The sequence below is a fragment of the Egretta garzetta genome, unplaced genomic scaffold (assembly GCF_000687185.1).
Source record: "Egretta garzetta isolate BGI_Z169 unplaced genomic scaffold, ASM68718v1 scaffold374, whole genome shotgun sequence".
NCBI classification, from domain to species: domain Eukaryota; kingdom Metazoa; phylum Chordata; class Aves; order Pelecaniformes; family Ardeidae; genus Egretta; species Egretta garzetta.
This window is the reverse complement of record NW_009259419.1, coordinates 1,870,456-1,886,374: the sequence shown is the minus strand read 5'-3', so window position 1 is coordinate 1,886,374 and position 15,919 is coordinate 1,870,456. Positions and strand designations below refer to the sequence as shown.

General features: G+C 36.9%; 1 protein-coding gene across 4 annotated transcripts in view; it reads right to left on the bottom strand.

Annotated features, from left to right (window-relative positions):
* The window catches only part of TECPR2 (tectonin beta-propeller repeat containing 2), a 45,405-nt gene that overhangs the window by 28,924 nt on the left and 562 nt on the right, over nucleotides 1-15,919 (bottom strand). For 3 of the 4 annotated variants that reach the window (XM_035892415.1, XM_035892418.1, XM_035892417.1), the window contains exons 2-11: nucleotides 11,791-12,075; nucleotides 11,555-11,683; nucleotides 11,000-11,131; nucleotides 9,931-10,088; nucleotides 8,499-8,811; nucleotides 7,583-7,715; nucleotides 5,869-6,333; nucleotides 4,232-5,226; nucleotides 2,614-2,797; nucleotides 462-635 (exon numbers count right to left, since the gene is read on the bottom strand). In XM_035892415.1, coding sequence (XP_035748308.1) covers nucleotides 462-635; nucleotides 2,614-2,797; nucleotides 4,232-5,226; nucleotides 5,869-6,333; nucleotides 7,583-7,715; nucleotides 8,499-8,811; nucleotides 9,931-10,088; nucleotides 11,000-11,131; nucleotides 11,555-11,683; nucleotides 11,791-12,024 — 2,917 coding nt within the window. In that variant the 5' untranslated portion in view covers nucleotides 12,025-12,075. Of the gene's footprint in view, nucleotides 1-461; nucleotides 636-2,613; nucleotides 2,798-4,231; nucleotides 5,227-5,868; nucleotides 6,334-7,582; nucleotides 7,716-8,498; nucleotides 8,812-9,930; nucleotides 10,089-10,999; nucleotides 11,132-11,554; nucleotides 11,684-11,790; nucleotides 12,076-13,157; nucleotides 13,261-15,919 lie in introns of those variants that run through there. The other variant, XM_035892416.1, reaches the window with a different exon arrangement.

Genomic DNA, 15,919 nt, shown 5'->3' with positions numbered 1-15,919 from the left:
GCGTATGTGAATTTCTTCTGAACAGCCACACACTGTCTCATTGCCTTTCAAACTCCTTCTTAAAACTTTGTTAAAATCCTTAAAGCAAGAAAAGAAAACCCACTTAAGGCTCAGTTGTTTCAGTGCACCATACTATTTTCAAGACAAGGATATTATTTCAATATTTTCTGCAATCCTTTTCCATTTATCTGCATCCATCCCATATCCTTCCCATGTCACAAATTCACTATACTGTATGTACTCCACTTGTCACAAAAAAATAAGCGGCCATGAACTGGCTTTTCCAGTCTCCTAATTACATAGAATTTCACAATTGTTTCCAACCATTTCTCAAATAAAAAGGTTTCCCTACGTCCTGGATATGGATAAAAGTTTAAAACAAATTGTGATCATGCCATAGACTTGAACTCTAGTAATCTTAGCCCACAAAAACTTAAAGAGCCTGCAATTAATTCAGGTACCTGTTTGTAGATACAGATCTCCATTTGTTCTGATAATCCAGGCGGTGTCATCACTTAAAGCTACAAATACAGCCTGGGGTAAAGCCTCATACCAGTGGCGTTTTCCTTTTATAGTTACTTTTCCACAAGCAAATGCTTTGTTAGTCTTCTGCTCAATCTTCCAGAGAAGTGCCCCTGTATGAGGAGTCAAGAGAGAACATAATATCACTTAGAAATTACTGTAGCAGAGGGATCTGACCTGTCCTCCCTACACCTAAACTAATGCAAGGGGAAAGGCAAATCAGCAGCGTTTAACAAAAATGCAAGATTTAAAAACAGTTACAATTTTTTTTTTTAAAAAGCAAGACCAGAACAGTGGCCAACGTCTCTAGGAATTGCTGAAATGCATTTACCATTAGAGTACGCACAATTTTAAATGTTCAAATGCAAATCACTTCTCCTTAGTTATATACTGAAAACTAACAAACAAAATACGTTCCATGTCAGGGCCAAATAAGGCAACTATTAAGGGACTGAAGTTCATGGCTTGCTCCTGTACTGGTTTGGTACATCCTCAGTATATAAAGGAAAAGGGGTTAATTGTAGTACTTTCACCTTTTACAAATAGTAGTATTAATTCGTAACTTTTGCGGACCAGCCACGAGTGACAAACACCTGAACAGGCATGCCCCCCACACCGCAGCGGGCAGTGCTCCCTACATAGCATGTCCCAAGCAGACAAAACTCAGAAATGCAACTGCGCAAATCCATCTTGGGAGCCTTCTCCCTCACTTGAAGTAACAAGGATAGCTCAGAAAAAGAAAGCCAAATGGAATTCCAAATTTAACTGCTGATTGGCATCCATGCTGGTTCATACCAGAGCAGTACATTGTCACATTAACTTCCTTTGAATAATTCCACAAAGGAGCATTTGATTCCATTTTGACGTTTGCGGTTAACATGCTCTTGTGTTAAAACATCCACACGAAACTGTGGATGCTAGAAATTTGTATGGATTCAATGAAAAACTGGGCAAGTTCCTGGAATTGAGGGATAATAAACACAAAGAAAAAAAACTCTTGCCCAGGAAACTTTTGAGCCACCAACAGCTGCAGTCCAAAACTACCAAGTGCAAATGTCACACATACTGGCCCGTTCCTTTTTCCTTTTCTGCAGGCATCTGCTTTCAACCACTCTTAAGGACAAGATACTGAGCTGGATGAACCTGTGATCTCACCTAGTACAGGCACTCTTAATTTTTTTTGTCCGTAACAAAGCTCAGCTACAGATCAAATAGAACATCTTTCTTCTTAAAACAGATAGCAAATCTTCCTCTACACAGAGAAGGGAAGACTGACGTGCTTTTAGACACCACAGTGGAAGAAAAGTAGTGGCAAGGCAGGAGACTAAGTAAAGAATGTGTCTGAGAAACTTGTATTTTCACACCAGCCCTGTAACAATCTGGAAGGCCAAAAACAATGAAATCTTATAACCAAAACCCATTTAATTTTAATCCAACGTAATCCTCATTCCCAACCATCCAGAACAAACTCATAGGCAAATACACCAAAAAGTTTTTTTTGTTTAGTATTAAAAAAACCCAAACACACAAACAAAAAACCAACCCATACACAAAACCAATTCTACATTTACAACAAAAAGAATTTTGAATTTGGGAATCAAGCAGTTCTGTATCAAAACCTAAAGTTTTTTAGAGACAAGGACCTCTTCATTCATCTCTGCCTACCACTGAACTGATACTTCTGAAGTTCACACAGCCGCATGTTGAACACTTCCCAAAATGCAATGTGAACCTGTTAGAAAGACAGCCACTTAAACTAGAACATGGCATGCAGAGGTAGTGAAGACGCAGTCATATCACCCAATATGACCTTTTTTTTTTAAAAAAAAAAACAAACCACAAATCTTTTACATGAAGCAAATCCCAACCAACCAAATTTCTGGAAGTACTGTATTTAAAAAACCCCAATAAACTGCCTACATTGAAATTACATATGCACTGAACTGTATTTGTAATCTCAGAAAAATGACAAGCTTCACCTAATTAAGTAATAGCTGTTATTAAAAAAAAAAATAAGAAAAGCAAAGAAAATGCACAAATCTACGCAAGTTTCCTATTTACGGGGTTACAGGGAAGCAGAAGCCGACGAACCTGAGGGGGAAACTGCCACCTGCTGCACACCGTCCTCAAACTTCTCCCCCCCCGCCCCCGCCGCGGGAAGAGCGCTGCAGTACAGGCTGCCTCTGTAGTCCAGGCACCAGATATACTTTTCTGAGACAACCAGGCTCAGGATGCCATAACCAGGGCCAGAGTATCCCATCCAGCTCTCTGCAAACTAAAAACTGTAGAGTCAGAACAGTGTCAGGCATCTTCAAACTGCACAAGAAAATGTCTACATAAGCACAGCAGCTCCCCATTAGAAAAAGCTAAACTTAAGGTTCTTAAGTACCTTAATCAATGAATAAATTTACCTTGTGTAAAATAGAACTACATCTGTCCGTGTTCTCTAAGATAGTATGTACTGTGAAATAAGGCTGCTAGAATAGAAGTTTAAGGGGAAAAAAAAAAAAAAAAAAAAAAAGCCCTCCACACTGTCGTCTACCTCCAAAAAGTGGAAAATCTTCTCCTATTAATTAAAGAACGCATACTTAAAGGAAATGGCAGATGAAAAAAGGAATACATAAAAATGTACACTCCGTCTGTAGTCAAGGAAATTATTTATTGTCTACGAAGTGATGAGCAAAGGGAACAAGATAGCTGGAGTGCAGAGACAGCTAAATATCCAACTCTGATACTCTCTGTATAGTACAGGAGCCATGTATTGCAGTAATTTGGTTTACAGTTTATCTTAAATTTTGATAGCTTGCATGAGGTGAACCCAAGCACTGCATACGTGACTTACAATGCAAGCATGTGTGGAGCTTTACTAAACATTCCAGATTGTAAGAATATCATAACCTGAAACTAACATCTTGGGCTGTACCTGTTACTAAATAGGACACCAGCAACTTGTAACTCAACCTTTATTAACAAGTATTTGGGTGATCTCAATACAACGCTGTTATAGATCTAAAAAAAAACCCCAAGCCCCCAACCTAGAAAAACTGTATTTCCTTCTTAAGACTTCTGCTAAAACTCTTTGGCAATTTTGCAGATTTTACAATTAATTTTAGTACTTCTTTTCCACAGTCTATTTGAGAATTACCATTTCTGGAAATGTTCACCCACAAAATAACAATGAAGGAAAGAAGGACGAGAGAAAAAAGGAAAAATGTCAATATTTAAAATAGTACTAACTGCTGTCTAGGACACAAAAAGACTAATTCTTATTCTGAGTATTTACAGGTAAAACAATCCTTAACCAGAGGCCAGCCATGTGAGATAACCAGCATTAATTACCTGTGAAGTCAGTTAAATTGGGAACAGCATCGTGCAGAATTTGGGCTACTGGGGACCCAAACAAGGAGCAACCTTTGAGCATGACTTGGTTTTACTGTTCACTCTTTAATGGATGGGTTCATGACAGCATTTTTGTTGAGCTGCGAATAATACAGCCAGTGCAGCTTCTTCACATTGTAAGCACACATCAACCATTCTGAAGTCCGATACACCACATTTCATAAGAGTTACAACATACATTATTGTTTGGCTTCATGCTTTACTTGTTTACTCAAATCAAGTAAGAAAAAAATTGCCTTCCTAAAGAAGGATAGTAATTACATTTTGAAATGCTGCATTTAGGTGTTTTAACTAAATTGAAAACATATACCTGATCAGATTTTAACAGCACCATTTCATCTAGGCTTATCTTGGCCACATCCTGGGAACCAGACCCAGCACCATCTTCAGGCATGCTAGTCTCTGAGGATGAATACGGTAATCCATGTCCATAAATATCCTCTTCATCACTTGAGGCAGATTTCTCGGTCTTACTTTCATGAGTGTCTGTTACCCATTCAGCAGTGCTAGCACTAGATTTAGCTTTGATTGCACTTTCAAAATTCCATCCAGAAATGGAAGTGTTATCTGAATAAACATTGTTGGAAGTGTCAAAGTGGAGCACAGAAGGATCTGACAGAGCGCTGTTTATTAGAGAGAGCTGCTGTTGGTCTTCCCTACCAGTTTCATCGCTTTTCTTTGGTGTCAGTGATGTCTGAACACCAAGAACACTGTCACATTCCAAAAACATTTGGTCTGTAAGGTCTGGCTCTACAAAAGATTTTTCAGTATCCTGCAGCTTCATTTTATCTAAATTTTCATCTAGTTTACACAACGTAAGGAAATCCTGCTCCTCCTCTTGGCTCAGCTTTCCAAGACAGCATTCATTGCTTGCAGAAACCACACTACCATTATATTCACCATCAACGTTGCTTGTCAAGTCTTCTGTAAGTATTAAAGGAGACACAGATGTTAAAGTATCTGTAACAGTTGAAGTACCCATGCCACTGTCACTGTTTGGAAGTTTCTGTAAATCAACTGTATCTCCATTTTCTTCGTTAATTAGTACAGTCGCAGACTCAGGAGACTGTAGGACACTGAAAGTTTCTGAACCGTTATCTTCTTGCAAGATCGTATGGGACTCCACACTGAACATGCTTTCCTGATCGGGAGATCCAGTACTCAAATGATCAATGCTGCCACTCATTAGGCTGGACGTCATGGAAAAGGAGTCTGCATTCAACGAATGTGGACTATCACCAGAAAGCTGACGCTCATAAATTGGTGTACCTTCCAGAGAGCTGTGGTTTTTCCTGGTCCCATTTTCTGTTATCACAAAACAAAAAAAAAAAGGGGGGGGGGGGGAATAATAATAATAAAATACATTACATTTCTATGCAAAGTAAGAAATTGAAGTATTGTTATCACTGGGGGAAGAACAGAGTTAAATCTAAATTTTGGCATACTGATTTTTTTCAACTTCAACACTAAATGATACATATAAAGCCAAAAAAAGTCTTAATAGCAAAACATTTTAAAGTTGTAATAGTAGAATAATCAAGTACTGGCACTATTTTAACAAACTAAAAAGCACATCTAAGAAAGACACTGTCAAATATTCTAAATAGGACTAATAGATATTACACAATTCCAATGTAAAACCGGAAGCACAGTCCACTGTATGTTACCATTACCCTGTACATTAGAACCTTAAGCATGTTCACATAAAGCAAAACAAAGTTAAAAGAATAAAACAAATATATCTAAAAAGACTTAATAAATTTATCACTTTCAAACCAGGCTTTTATCTTAAACATAAATGGCCCACCACAACCACTCAAATATCTCAAGAGCATGACAATATAATATAAACAAAGCATGACAAACACACACACTCTCTTGTGTGAAACATCAAAAGCGACATGTTCTGATAACGAGCAGTGCCAGGGAGAGTTCTGCTAGGCTTACCTTGTTTCTTCTTTTTTTTCTTTTTCACTTTAATTGATTTTACAATCAGTTCTTGATCAAAATCTTCAGAGCTGATTGTGCTAATCCGTTGTGAAGAAAACAGACCTTCTCTCTGAGCTTCTGAAAGTTGGTCTGCACATACCATAAAGCTAGAGCCACTGTCCACAGAATTTACTGAGCTGCTCCTGCTTCTTGATTCACTTACTACAGAGCAGCCCCTTTTTCTTGTTTCATTGCTGAAGTCTCCCACTCTATCAAAACTTTTCTCCGATAACATTGGAGTTTCCAGATCATCTTTCACTAAAGAGTCATTTTTACCATCAATAACTGAAGGGGAAGTAACCATTTTTTTATTTGTTTCCCCTGAAGGGCTAGATGATGCAGATGTAATTACTGATAACGGGGTCAGCAACTTAGGACTCGTATCTGTTAAAGGATTCGACAATTTTGAATTCACATCTGAAACTGACCAAAAGAAAAAAAAAAAAAAAAAAGTATAAATACTAGTGTGTCAAGCGAGTATTGAAAGACAAGAAGCTTTATGCAACAGAAAAATATTCTAAGTTTGCAACATTTCAAATAAATATACACACACACACAATGTAAACTTCATGTAAATAAATCTGTATGAAATCATTTTAGTAAAATCAAACCCCCAAACCTGTATAAAATTTCTATTAGTAAAATTCTGAATTTACGTTTAGGTACAAAGAATAGGACGGGTCTTTAGCTTAGAAGAGCCAATTGTATCACACACTGAAGTGCCACCCTGTATCTTCAACTTCTTCATTCAAACTTTCAGTATCTTGAAAAAAAGCCAGACCAGATAAATCACTGTGGTACTTAGAAGACAATACATTTCAAGAAGCCTCCTTTCAAACTATACTTGGAAGTTAAGATTAAAATAATAAACATCCCCAAGAAGTTTAAGTAAATAACTGCTTAAATGACTTAATATGCAATGATAAGAAAGCTAATACAAAGCTAAGATGGAGTATTTTAAATGCATAAATAGTCCTTCTGTGAGTGTAATATGCTGAATAATGATGTTTACAACCTTTATGATTGAGAAATCAGCCAGCACCATCATTAAGGAAGTATTATTAACCCCTTTTAGAGAGTTCTAGTAACACAGATGCTGAGCTCAGATGGCAACAAGAAAAAAACCTCTCAAATTCTTTTTGGAATTTTAGTGAATATTTTGGAGTTTTTGCCAACTCTTTCTTTTTCATTGCTGGGAAGGCAGATATTTCCTGTGGAATGTGGGTGGTGACAGGTGGCACTGTATCAACATGTTCAGGTATCTCCAACTTAGAGAATAAGAGGTTGATCAGTAAAGAGAGAACCATGATCAGGAATCCAGATTGCTTCAGCATCATGGTTTAGAATAAGGTCTCAGATACACAGATTAGAGATGCCTAGCCAGGATAATGCTGATCCACTCTCAAAAAAATGGAACCGTAATTCATTTCTTAATGCCCCCGTTCTCACTGCAGCCAAAACAGAAGCTCAGATGAGCAGATAAATCAGATCTCTAAATATAATCTTTAGAAACAGGTAAGTAACTCTACAGAACCTTGTAGGTTTTTGCAATAACCTGAAGGGTTTTGTGTGGAGTTTGGTTTGGTTTTTTTTTTTTTTTTTAATATTAAAAATGTATGATAGGCACCATGTTCCATGAGGTACATACTACAGTTTGCTAATCTATACAAACCTATTGATGACAGTCCTTCAGGTCTACTTGAAATTCTTATTATGTCTCTATCGCCCTTTAAGAGAAAAATCTCATTGCTGGTACAGGACACAGACACAATATCACCATATCCTTCCAAGCCACCAATCAAAGCCTATGAAGAGTCAATACAGAAAGAAATAATTGGCATCAGATTAACACACTGTTTGGACAAGATGCTGCTCTTAACAGAACTGGAATTTAATCAATATATATAGAATAAAGATTTTTATCTTCTCAAAAAGAAAAAAGGAAAGCACCCTTTAATCATTACGTAGCTCATTTTTATACTAATTTTAATTCCATAGATCTATTCATTTTCTCTGTCCAAACTAGCAGCAACAATAAAACAACAACAGAAACAATATACAATTTGGTGGCAGAAAAGAACCACAATACAAATATTTAATATCATTTAGACAAAAGGACATTAGCTTTTATCCACTTTCATATGCACTTTTAAGATGACAAAATAGCTAACAGTTCACTCTATACCAAATAAAATGTAGTATTTGGGTTTTTGCAGACACCAACAGTAGTAGAAGAGAAAGAATAAATAGTTCCCGGCACATTTTATAGGCCTAAACCTTCTTTTTGCATTATTTACTAGATTTTAGATTTATATATGCTTTGCTAAGAATTAGAATCGATTATGATGTTAACACCTGGACTGAAAGCTTTAAATATATTTAATTTTTTATATGTAATATATCAAGCTAGTTTGCAAGTATATCATTGCAATGACAACTTGAAGAGGGAGAGAATAAAGTTTTCTTTGTTAGGTTTAAATATAGACTTAAATCATAGAAGCGTAATGGACAACCCAAAGAGAGTCTCAGGGCATCACACAAACAAAAACAAGTAAGAAACAAAATATGCACCCACAAGATTTATCTACCTGGTTCACAGTGTCGAGTAAGTAGATGCTGTATTCATTCCAGGTCAGCACCCATCCTTCTCGGAAAAAGCACGAAACAAGCCCAAGGTGTTTCTCTGGGGAGCTGTAACTTCCTCTGTCAGGTGGTTCCAAACGAGGATACAGTTCAAAAGTGTTTATTCCTCCAGCAAATACATCTTTTAATATAAATGTGGCCTGAACAGTTCCATGAACATCAGACTTCCAGAGACGAAGCCCAGGTCTGGCAGCAAATAGTGTGAGGTCACTCTGTTTACATAGGCCAGGTATAAAACATGCTCCAAATTTGCCAGTGCTAAAATGCAAAAGAAGAATTTATTTTAAAAGCTATACGCTCAATTTAGAAACAATTTTTTAAACTAATGGCGTAAATTCACAACTGAAAATTATGAAAAATACTTTGATTAAAGTATTCAGTCTGAAGTACAGATTTGGTTATAGGAAGACAAGAACAGCGCTTCCAAATAACAAGTTTTCCCTCAGCTTTAGATGTCAGACACTACATCTATTAGGCAAGTTAAATGACTCCTCCTAATAAGCTTCATAGCCTTAAGGGTACCTTCTGTGCATCTCAGAAACATGCTACTATACACTCATCCTCCTTCCAGAATTAATAAAAAACAAGCAAGACACTACAAACTAATGCTAAGAAACTGACAACTCTTGCAAGAAGCAAGGAACAGATCTCAACTGTTAAAATTTCACCTCTCATGCATAAACACACCACTATCCAACACTATCAGCCTAGAAAACCCCTTGTACATAAGATGGTCCTTGGTATTCCTCTTACTATTCATATCCATAAAAGATACAGTATAAACCTTCCTTCAAGAGTCAATTTCCTCTACTTCCAGATACAGTCAGTCATGCTGTTCTAAGACTGGGTTCCCTCTTCCTTCATATCTGAGAGAGATTATACAATAGAAGATGCCAGGTCATACAAGAAGTTCCTAGCCTTCAAGTCAACTTTAAGTGCTTGCTATACATTTTCCCTTTTAACTCACTTCAGAGTATAAGAAAAATTGGGATGCTGACTTGCTTTTTGCATCAGGTATTACATCACCCATTAGATGGGCCTGATTACAATGCTTGCTCACACCAAGTCTCAGTAAACCAAGAGGGACTGCAGAGGAAGTTTGGCAGTGATTTTGGTTTAAACAGTGAGAAAACATCCTAAATAATTTTGCATAATATTGCCCTGAAAATGTGATTGTAACATATTTGCAACCATGTACTTGTCAAGTAGGTAGAATTGTCATTTCATGTTTGAGCACACATAGCTACTGTAACTAACTTTTTATGAGCAGACTGCTGTGTTTGTATTCATTTCACTGCTTACATTACTCTTTCTGTAATCCACTCTGAAAAGCTAGAATTAATAGATGTGCCTGCACCAAGATTTTATGAGGTTTACCTTTTTCTGGGCTGTGTTCCAACTTGCTTGACAGATTTCTCTTCTGTGTAAAAAAGTAGAGTCCGTTGTAAAGTAGAGACAAGCAGCACTTTCTGGTTGTAATCCAACTGGACAATTGAAGATGGCTCTTCCAATACAAGGCTGGAGTTGCAAATACCCTTTTAAAGATATAGGCAATTAACAAGAGTCAACCTTTCTAAAAATACAAGGTAATAACTAAAACTTCAAAGAAATTAATAAGCCCAAGAAACAGAAAACAAATAAACAAACAAAAACTTCTGAACTACTATTACACAAAGTTCACTTAATGAATTCTGTGTACCACAGTGGCACACTATGAAACTCAACGTCTCTTGGAATAATAGCTAACACATTTCACTTGAAATCAACAGACACTCTAGGACATGGGGTTTTTTTTTCCTTCTTCTTCTCCACTGCCAGTTGTGCAATGCTGAAACTATCATTACATCTGGAGATGTTAAATGTTTCTGTCAAATCAAATGAGGGACAGTCATAGGTAAATCAGGATGGCTGCTATTTAAACTTTTCTCCCATACAGAAATTCAGGTTAGTACTTATTGTGTTGACATCCCAGGTCTGTATTAATTAACAGGACATTAGAAAAATTCCATTTATTGGCAACATGCTAGTCACCCAATAGAACCCAAATATTACTTTCATTCTACACTCTAGACTGAGATGCTGAACAGTTCTGAAAAAAGTACTTCATCAATATAGTGAATCAGCAATGTCACATCATTCAAAAGTACCTGTTCCAAGCAAAAGAGAAAGTACTGGCTGAAAGCTGAAGGAAGATACGATAGTTATTTCAGAAAGAAACATGATAAAATGAGAAGGATCACCACGGGGTTTTTGTAATACATTATTTTTTTAAAAAACTAAGGCAGTTGTGAAGCATATCCAGTGACTGTCTTGCTGGATGTGCGCACACTTGGCCAAGTGTACAAATACCAATAAGGCAATTAACTAACCACTAAATATTTAAACACACAAGCATTCTTTCAGAAAATTGTAAATGGGAATTAAGGTCTCTATAATAAATGCTCACCTGGTCTAGGTCTAGGGCAGAGTAGACAATCTTTCCTTTGTCGTCTCCAGAGAATAATTTCATTCCATTGGGACTCCAAGCTAAAGCTGTAATGCTACTTTTATGAATACCAGCAACGTCAAATCTCCGAAGCTGTGAAACAATACCAAAGCAGTACAAGAATGAAGGGAAGAGAAAACGGAGACACAAAGCCTATTCAGTGACTCTGACTGATATACTGGAGATCAAGTACAAAAGTGCAGGACATTCTAATTTTTATTTAGCACAAAAAACCTAAACAAACAATCAAAAAACTCACCACCAAATAGCACAGCCAGTTATTTCAAATGAGTAATTTCTCAAAAGCTCTTTTGATTAAATACATCTTATGTAAAGAAAAGCATGCTTTACGATTATTGCTTTTATAAGCTTAGCATATGAATCCTAAAGCATATTCATACATATTTCACCACACAAAATTCTCTGGGTTTCACTATTATAAAGAATCACAGTAACACTCTACTGGGATTTGCCATACTAAACCTCACAGAAGCTTAGCCAAATGCAAAGATTTACCTGTTTGTTTCTTCCAGGTAATGAAGACACAAGCTGAAAAACTGCAACCCGACCTGAGGCTGTACCAACAGCAACCAGATCATCGAAACAACTCAACAGCTTTACAAAAGTAATAGACTCACACTTCCCCTGTTGAAACAAACCATACATAAAACTCACAAAGTTAATGAGAGACAAACAGCAGCTCAATTCTGAGCAACTCAGTTTCATTAGAAGAGACAAAAGTTAGTATTTACCTCAAAATTGTATTTTTTCATCTGGTTTAAATGTCTGCAGTAGAGATAAAGCATTCCAATGCTGCTCCCCACAGCAATGTAGTCTCCATTGGTATCAAGTGCTGTGAGGTATACCACAATAGAACGAAAGCCTTTTTGGACCTTAGTAGGAATGGCATTGAGAAGATAATATAAGGGACAAAACTCCTTAAATATAACCGGTGAAGCCACAGATGCCATAGCAAGTACTGGCATCAGCAATTTTAAGGCTGAAATAAACACATCTACTTGACCGCATAAGGAAATCTGAAAGACAAAAGCAAAAGACACATCATTAACTTATTGGAAAGAGTAAATGGTTAGCAGAAAGCCACCATTTAGCAAGTAGGGATGAAGAAATTCTCAGGTTTTGTTCTGTGTAAACCAAAAGCAAGTTAAACTCTTCTAGTGAATGTAATTTCATTTTAGAGGAACCTTTTTCTTAAGAATAAGCTTTCTTCTTAGGTTCAGCCGACAGCTATGTTAACCACTAAATATGGGAAAACCACTTTTTTCTTGCAGCTGTGAGCTCGCCAAATTTGAGTTCAAATGCAGTATTTCTTCTTGTCTGGCTAGTGAAAGAACTATAGGGCTCCGACACTGAAAAATCCATGTGGTATATTTCTTCATTTATCTGCAACCTCTACTCTCAATCCTCCCAGTGCTGAGAGCATGGGATATTCACTGTGTTAGACAGCACCACAAGATCAAAGTGTCAAACTAGTATTTATGCTCAGCTCCGCAATGCCCCACACATCCCAAGGAGAACATTGTCAAGAAACAATTCAGTTAGAGCTATTCAATCAAATAACAACCAAAAAATAAGAATAGCATGGGAAGAAAGGGGAAATGCAAAAATTGAAGAAAACCCAGTTTGACAGACAAAGGAAAATATCTATGTAGCAACTGAATTTGGAAAGATAAGGTGCAAATAGAAAAAAGTACCATATGCCCATGTTTCCCTTTATGGTTAAGCAAATAATTTCATGCTGATGAGCAACACTGTAAATAGGGGACAATTCTGGTATCTTTCTAAGAATAACAGAAATAAAGGTTCTGTTTGCCTTCTTCAAGAAAAAAAACCATAGTCAGAGCTCATCATAGTAATAATGTACTGAAAAAGCTGATATGACCATGATGTACATAAAAATATTTTAAAAATTTAATTAAACCCAGTAATCTTTCTCATCATGGGATGACAGCCTTGACAAGAACATTTTGCAGCAGTAGCTATTCTCCTCGTTGATGACTTTGGAACACAGAAAAGGAAAGAAACCTTCACTTCTTGAATTTTATTTTGCCACGAGCAAGTCTGATTAACAGAATGGTTTAGAATCTGCCAAAAATACCTGCAGTTTTCCGAGATAAGGATTTTGGATTTCTATAAAGAAGAGTTTTCAACAGTTGTTTAAGCCCATAACATTGAAGATTTTCTTAAGCTTCAGCAGAGTTATAACTTCCTTAGAGAAATGAAAAACAGAAATATGCTGACTGAGGTTAGAAACACTTCCAAATGCTCAAAATTATTCTGTAAAGTATTCCTACTGTAATTTGTGTGATATGTCCTATTGTGCCTAGGTTTATTTCTCTAAGGATGGAAAATGGTATTTGTTCGGCAGCTTCACACATTGCTTACAACATATACCAACTAAATTAGAAAAAACACGGCTGCTCTAGTTTAGTATCTCCATTACTGCGAAAAGCTCTGATGTCTTACTTTTCAAACTATTTCAGTTATTGTGCAAGAGGATTCAGCACACTGGCTTTGGGCCCTGCAACACTTGCTGTCAACACACAATTCCACTAAATCCAAGGGGATTACTTGCATGACATTACCCATTCAAGCCCATGTTAGACAAGACCACAGGAATAAAGATGGGTTACTGGATCAGTATTTTATCTGTGTTACAAAAACTGCCAGTAAATACGCTAGCAGCAGTTATTAAATGTTCTTAGTTGTGATAAATTTTACTGCTTGCTAGAGTTTAGAGATTAATTCCCACTCTCCTCCGGTGTTTACTACCTGTCATGACACCTATTTCATAAAATATCACAAGTACTAGCTGATTAATGTGTCCAAACTATTTTTAAATGAAGAATTCCTTTCAGAGTTGTTTACTAAGTTAACAGGTAACCTCAGTGCATCACTACTCTTTTCCAATACCATCTATTTCCTACCTTGTATTTTAGGTCTCCTGTCCTTTCCTTCAGCATTTACTACTTTCTGTCTACAGTTAACTAAATTAAAAGAGAACCCACTGCTAAAGCCTCGTTTGCTGTTCTAAACATGCTGCCTTGCCAGTTTAGTAATTTTATTACCTGCTGGTCTGTCTTTCTTTTTTTTCTAATTAAATAAATCCATTCTTTGTCCTGAGTCTCACACATATAAATATTCTTCTTCTCAACTTCTACCACTCCCCAGCTACTGCCTCATGAATTTCACATATTTTGGTTTTTAAGTCCCCTTTGTCACTCCCACAATTCGCATCTGTCATCATCCCAAGCTGCTCTTGTAGCTAGAACCAGCTCACACTCCCCAATTGCCAAAGGACCTTGCAAGTCCTCAAAATTCATTCTCTCTCGTAGTTTCCATCACTTATCCTTCCAGCTCAACCGAACTGTTGAAAACATAATAATTCATTACAAATTATGGAATTATGGAAATTTCTATTATCCAGACAAATTCTATTAGTCTTTCCTCTACACCAACCCTATCTGCAACCTGACGCATGTTTTGTAAAAAAAGAGAGTTTGATAGGGGTTTTTTCCCCCCTACAGAAAACACTGGGAGGAATTATTTCTTGTCATATACTAAGTTAAATTAAAAAAAACTGCTGTCAGGCTAGGGTTTTCATTCTTCATAAAATTTCTATACAATCTTATTTCAATCTTCTCTGATGGCAAAGTTGTAAAGAAATGAAATTAAGTTTTGTTCTCTACCACCCATTCACCCTGTACAATCAAAAAATGTATTAATAAACTACAATTTCTTGCTATCACACACAAATTAGTTTCATCCTGAGTGGTTTATAGATTAGCAAAACACTTGCACTACTTGTGTGAACACACACAACCGGAAGCTCAAATCATCACTTTACTAAAAATACCTCTAATTAAGTAATTTTATCTACACCAAACAAACGTATAAAGGACTAGAGAATCGCAATGTGGCCTATATATTCAAAAACTCTGCACAAACACCACAATTCTCTGCTTTTGAGCCTAGGTCTTTGACATCCCCCTAATCACAGTTGTGTATCACATGTAGTCTCTTTTTATTAACAGCTTTAGGATTATATGTTATCTGGTTTTCCTACTTCATTAATCAAAGGCAAACAGCAGATATAATCTATTTTCTCAGACAGATTTTGGAGTGGGACGCGCGCGTTCACTGCGTCAGCCACAGTTACTCTGAAGTACATAACAGCTGTATAGGGCAAATCAGCTTGTGCTAAGCAGCTATCCTGCAGCAGAGATAAAGTAGAAAAAAATACCTTATGTTGCACATCAGAAACAATCACCAGACAAAGAGAGTCCTTCCTTCTTAACTCCCAAATCTCACAGCAAGCTTTTAAATCCTGCATTCAAGGCCATGTTTTGCAAAGAAAAACTTTTTTTAATTTTCTCTGGTCTAAGAAACAGAACAAGGCTCAATGCTGTCTAACAGAGGCAACTAAAGTGAGAGATAATCCCATGGTTAAACAGATAGGCAGTGGCTAAAGGTTCAGTGCCAGGGTACGCCACAGATTGACTGCAGGAGACTAAAGCTGTCACTGCATTTCTCTAAGCTCAAGTGTCCTGTCTGTACCAGAGGGGACAACAGCTCTGTTTTTCTTATTCTTTGGCAAAAAAACTTAAATTTAAGCTCTTCATAGTATGGATGAACAGCTAAACAGAGCCCCCTCTGATCTCAGCTAGATCCTGCCAACTAAAAAGAAAAGCGGTTTTATTTTCTAATACTTCTCACATTTTTAGCCTAATGCGCAGGCTACCCAACTACCACATCTCCAGAGCTTTTCACAGCAAACAGCTGCTGAGCAGAGGGGAGAACACAAATTCACACACCCCCTTGAAATGAGGAGCTCTGCTTCCACGCATCCCGCCTGCAGGC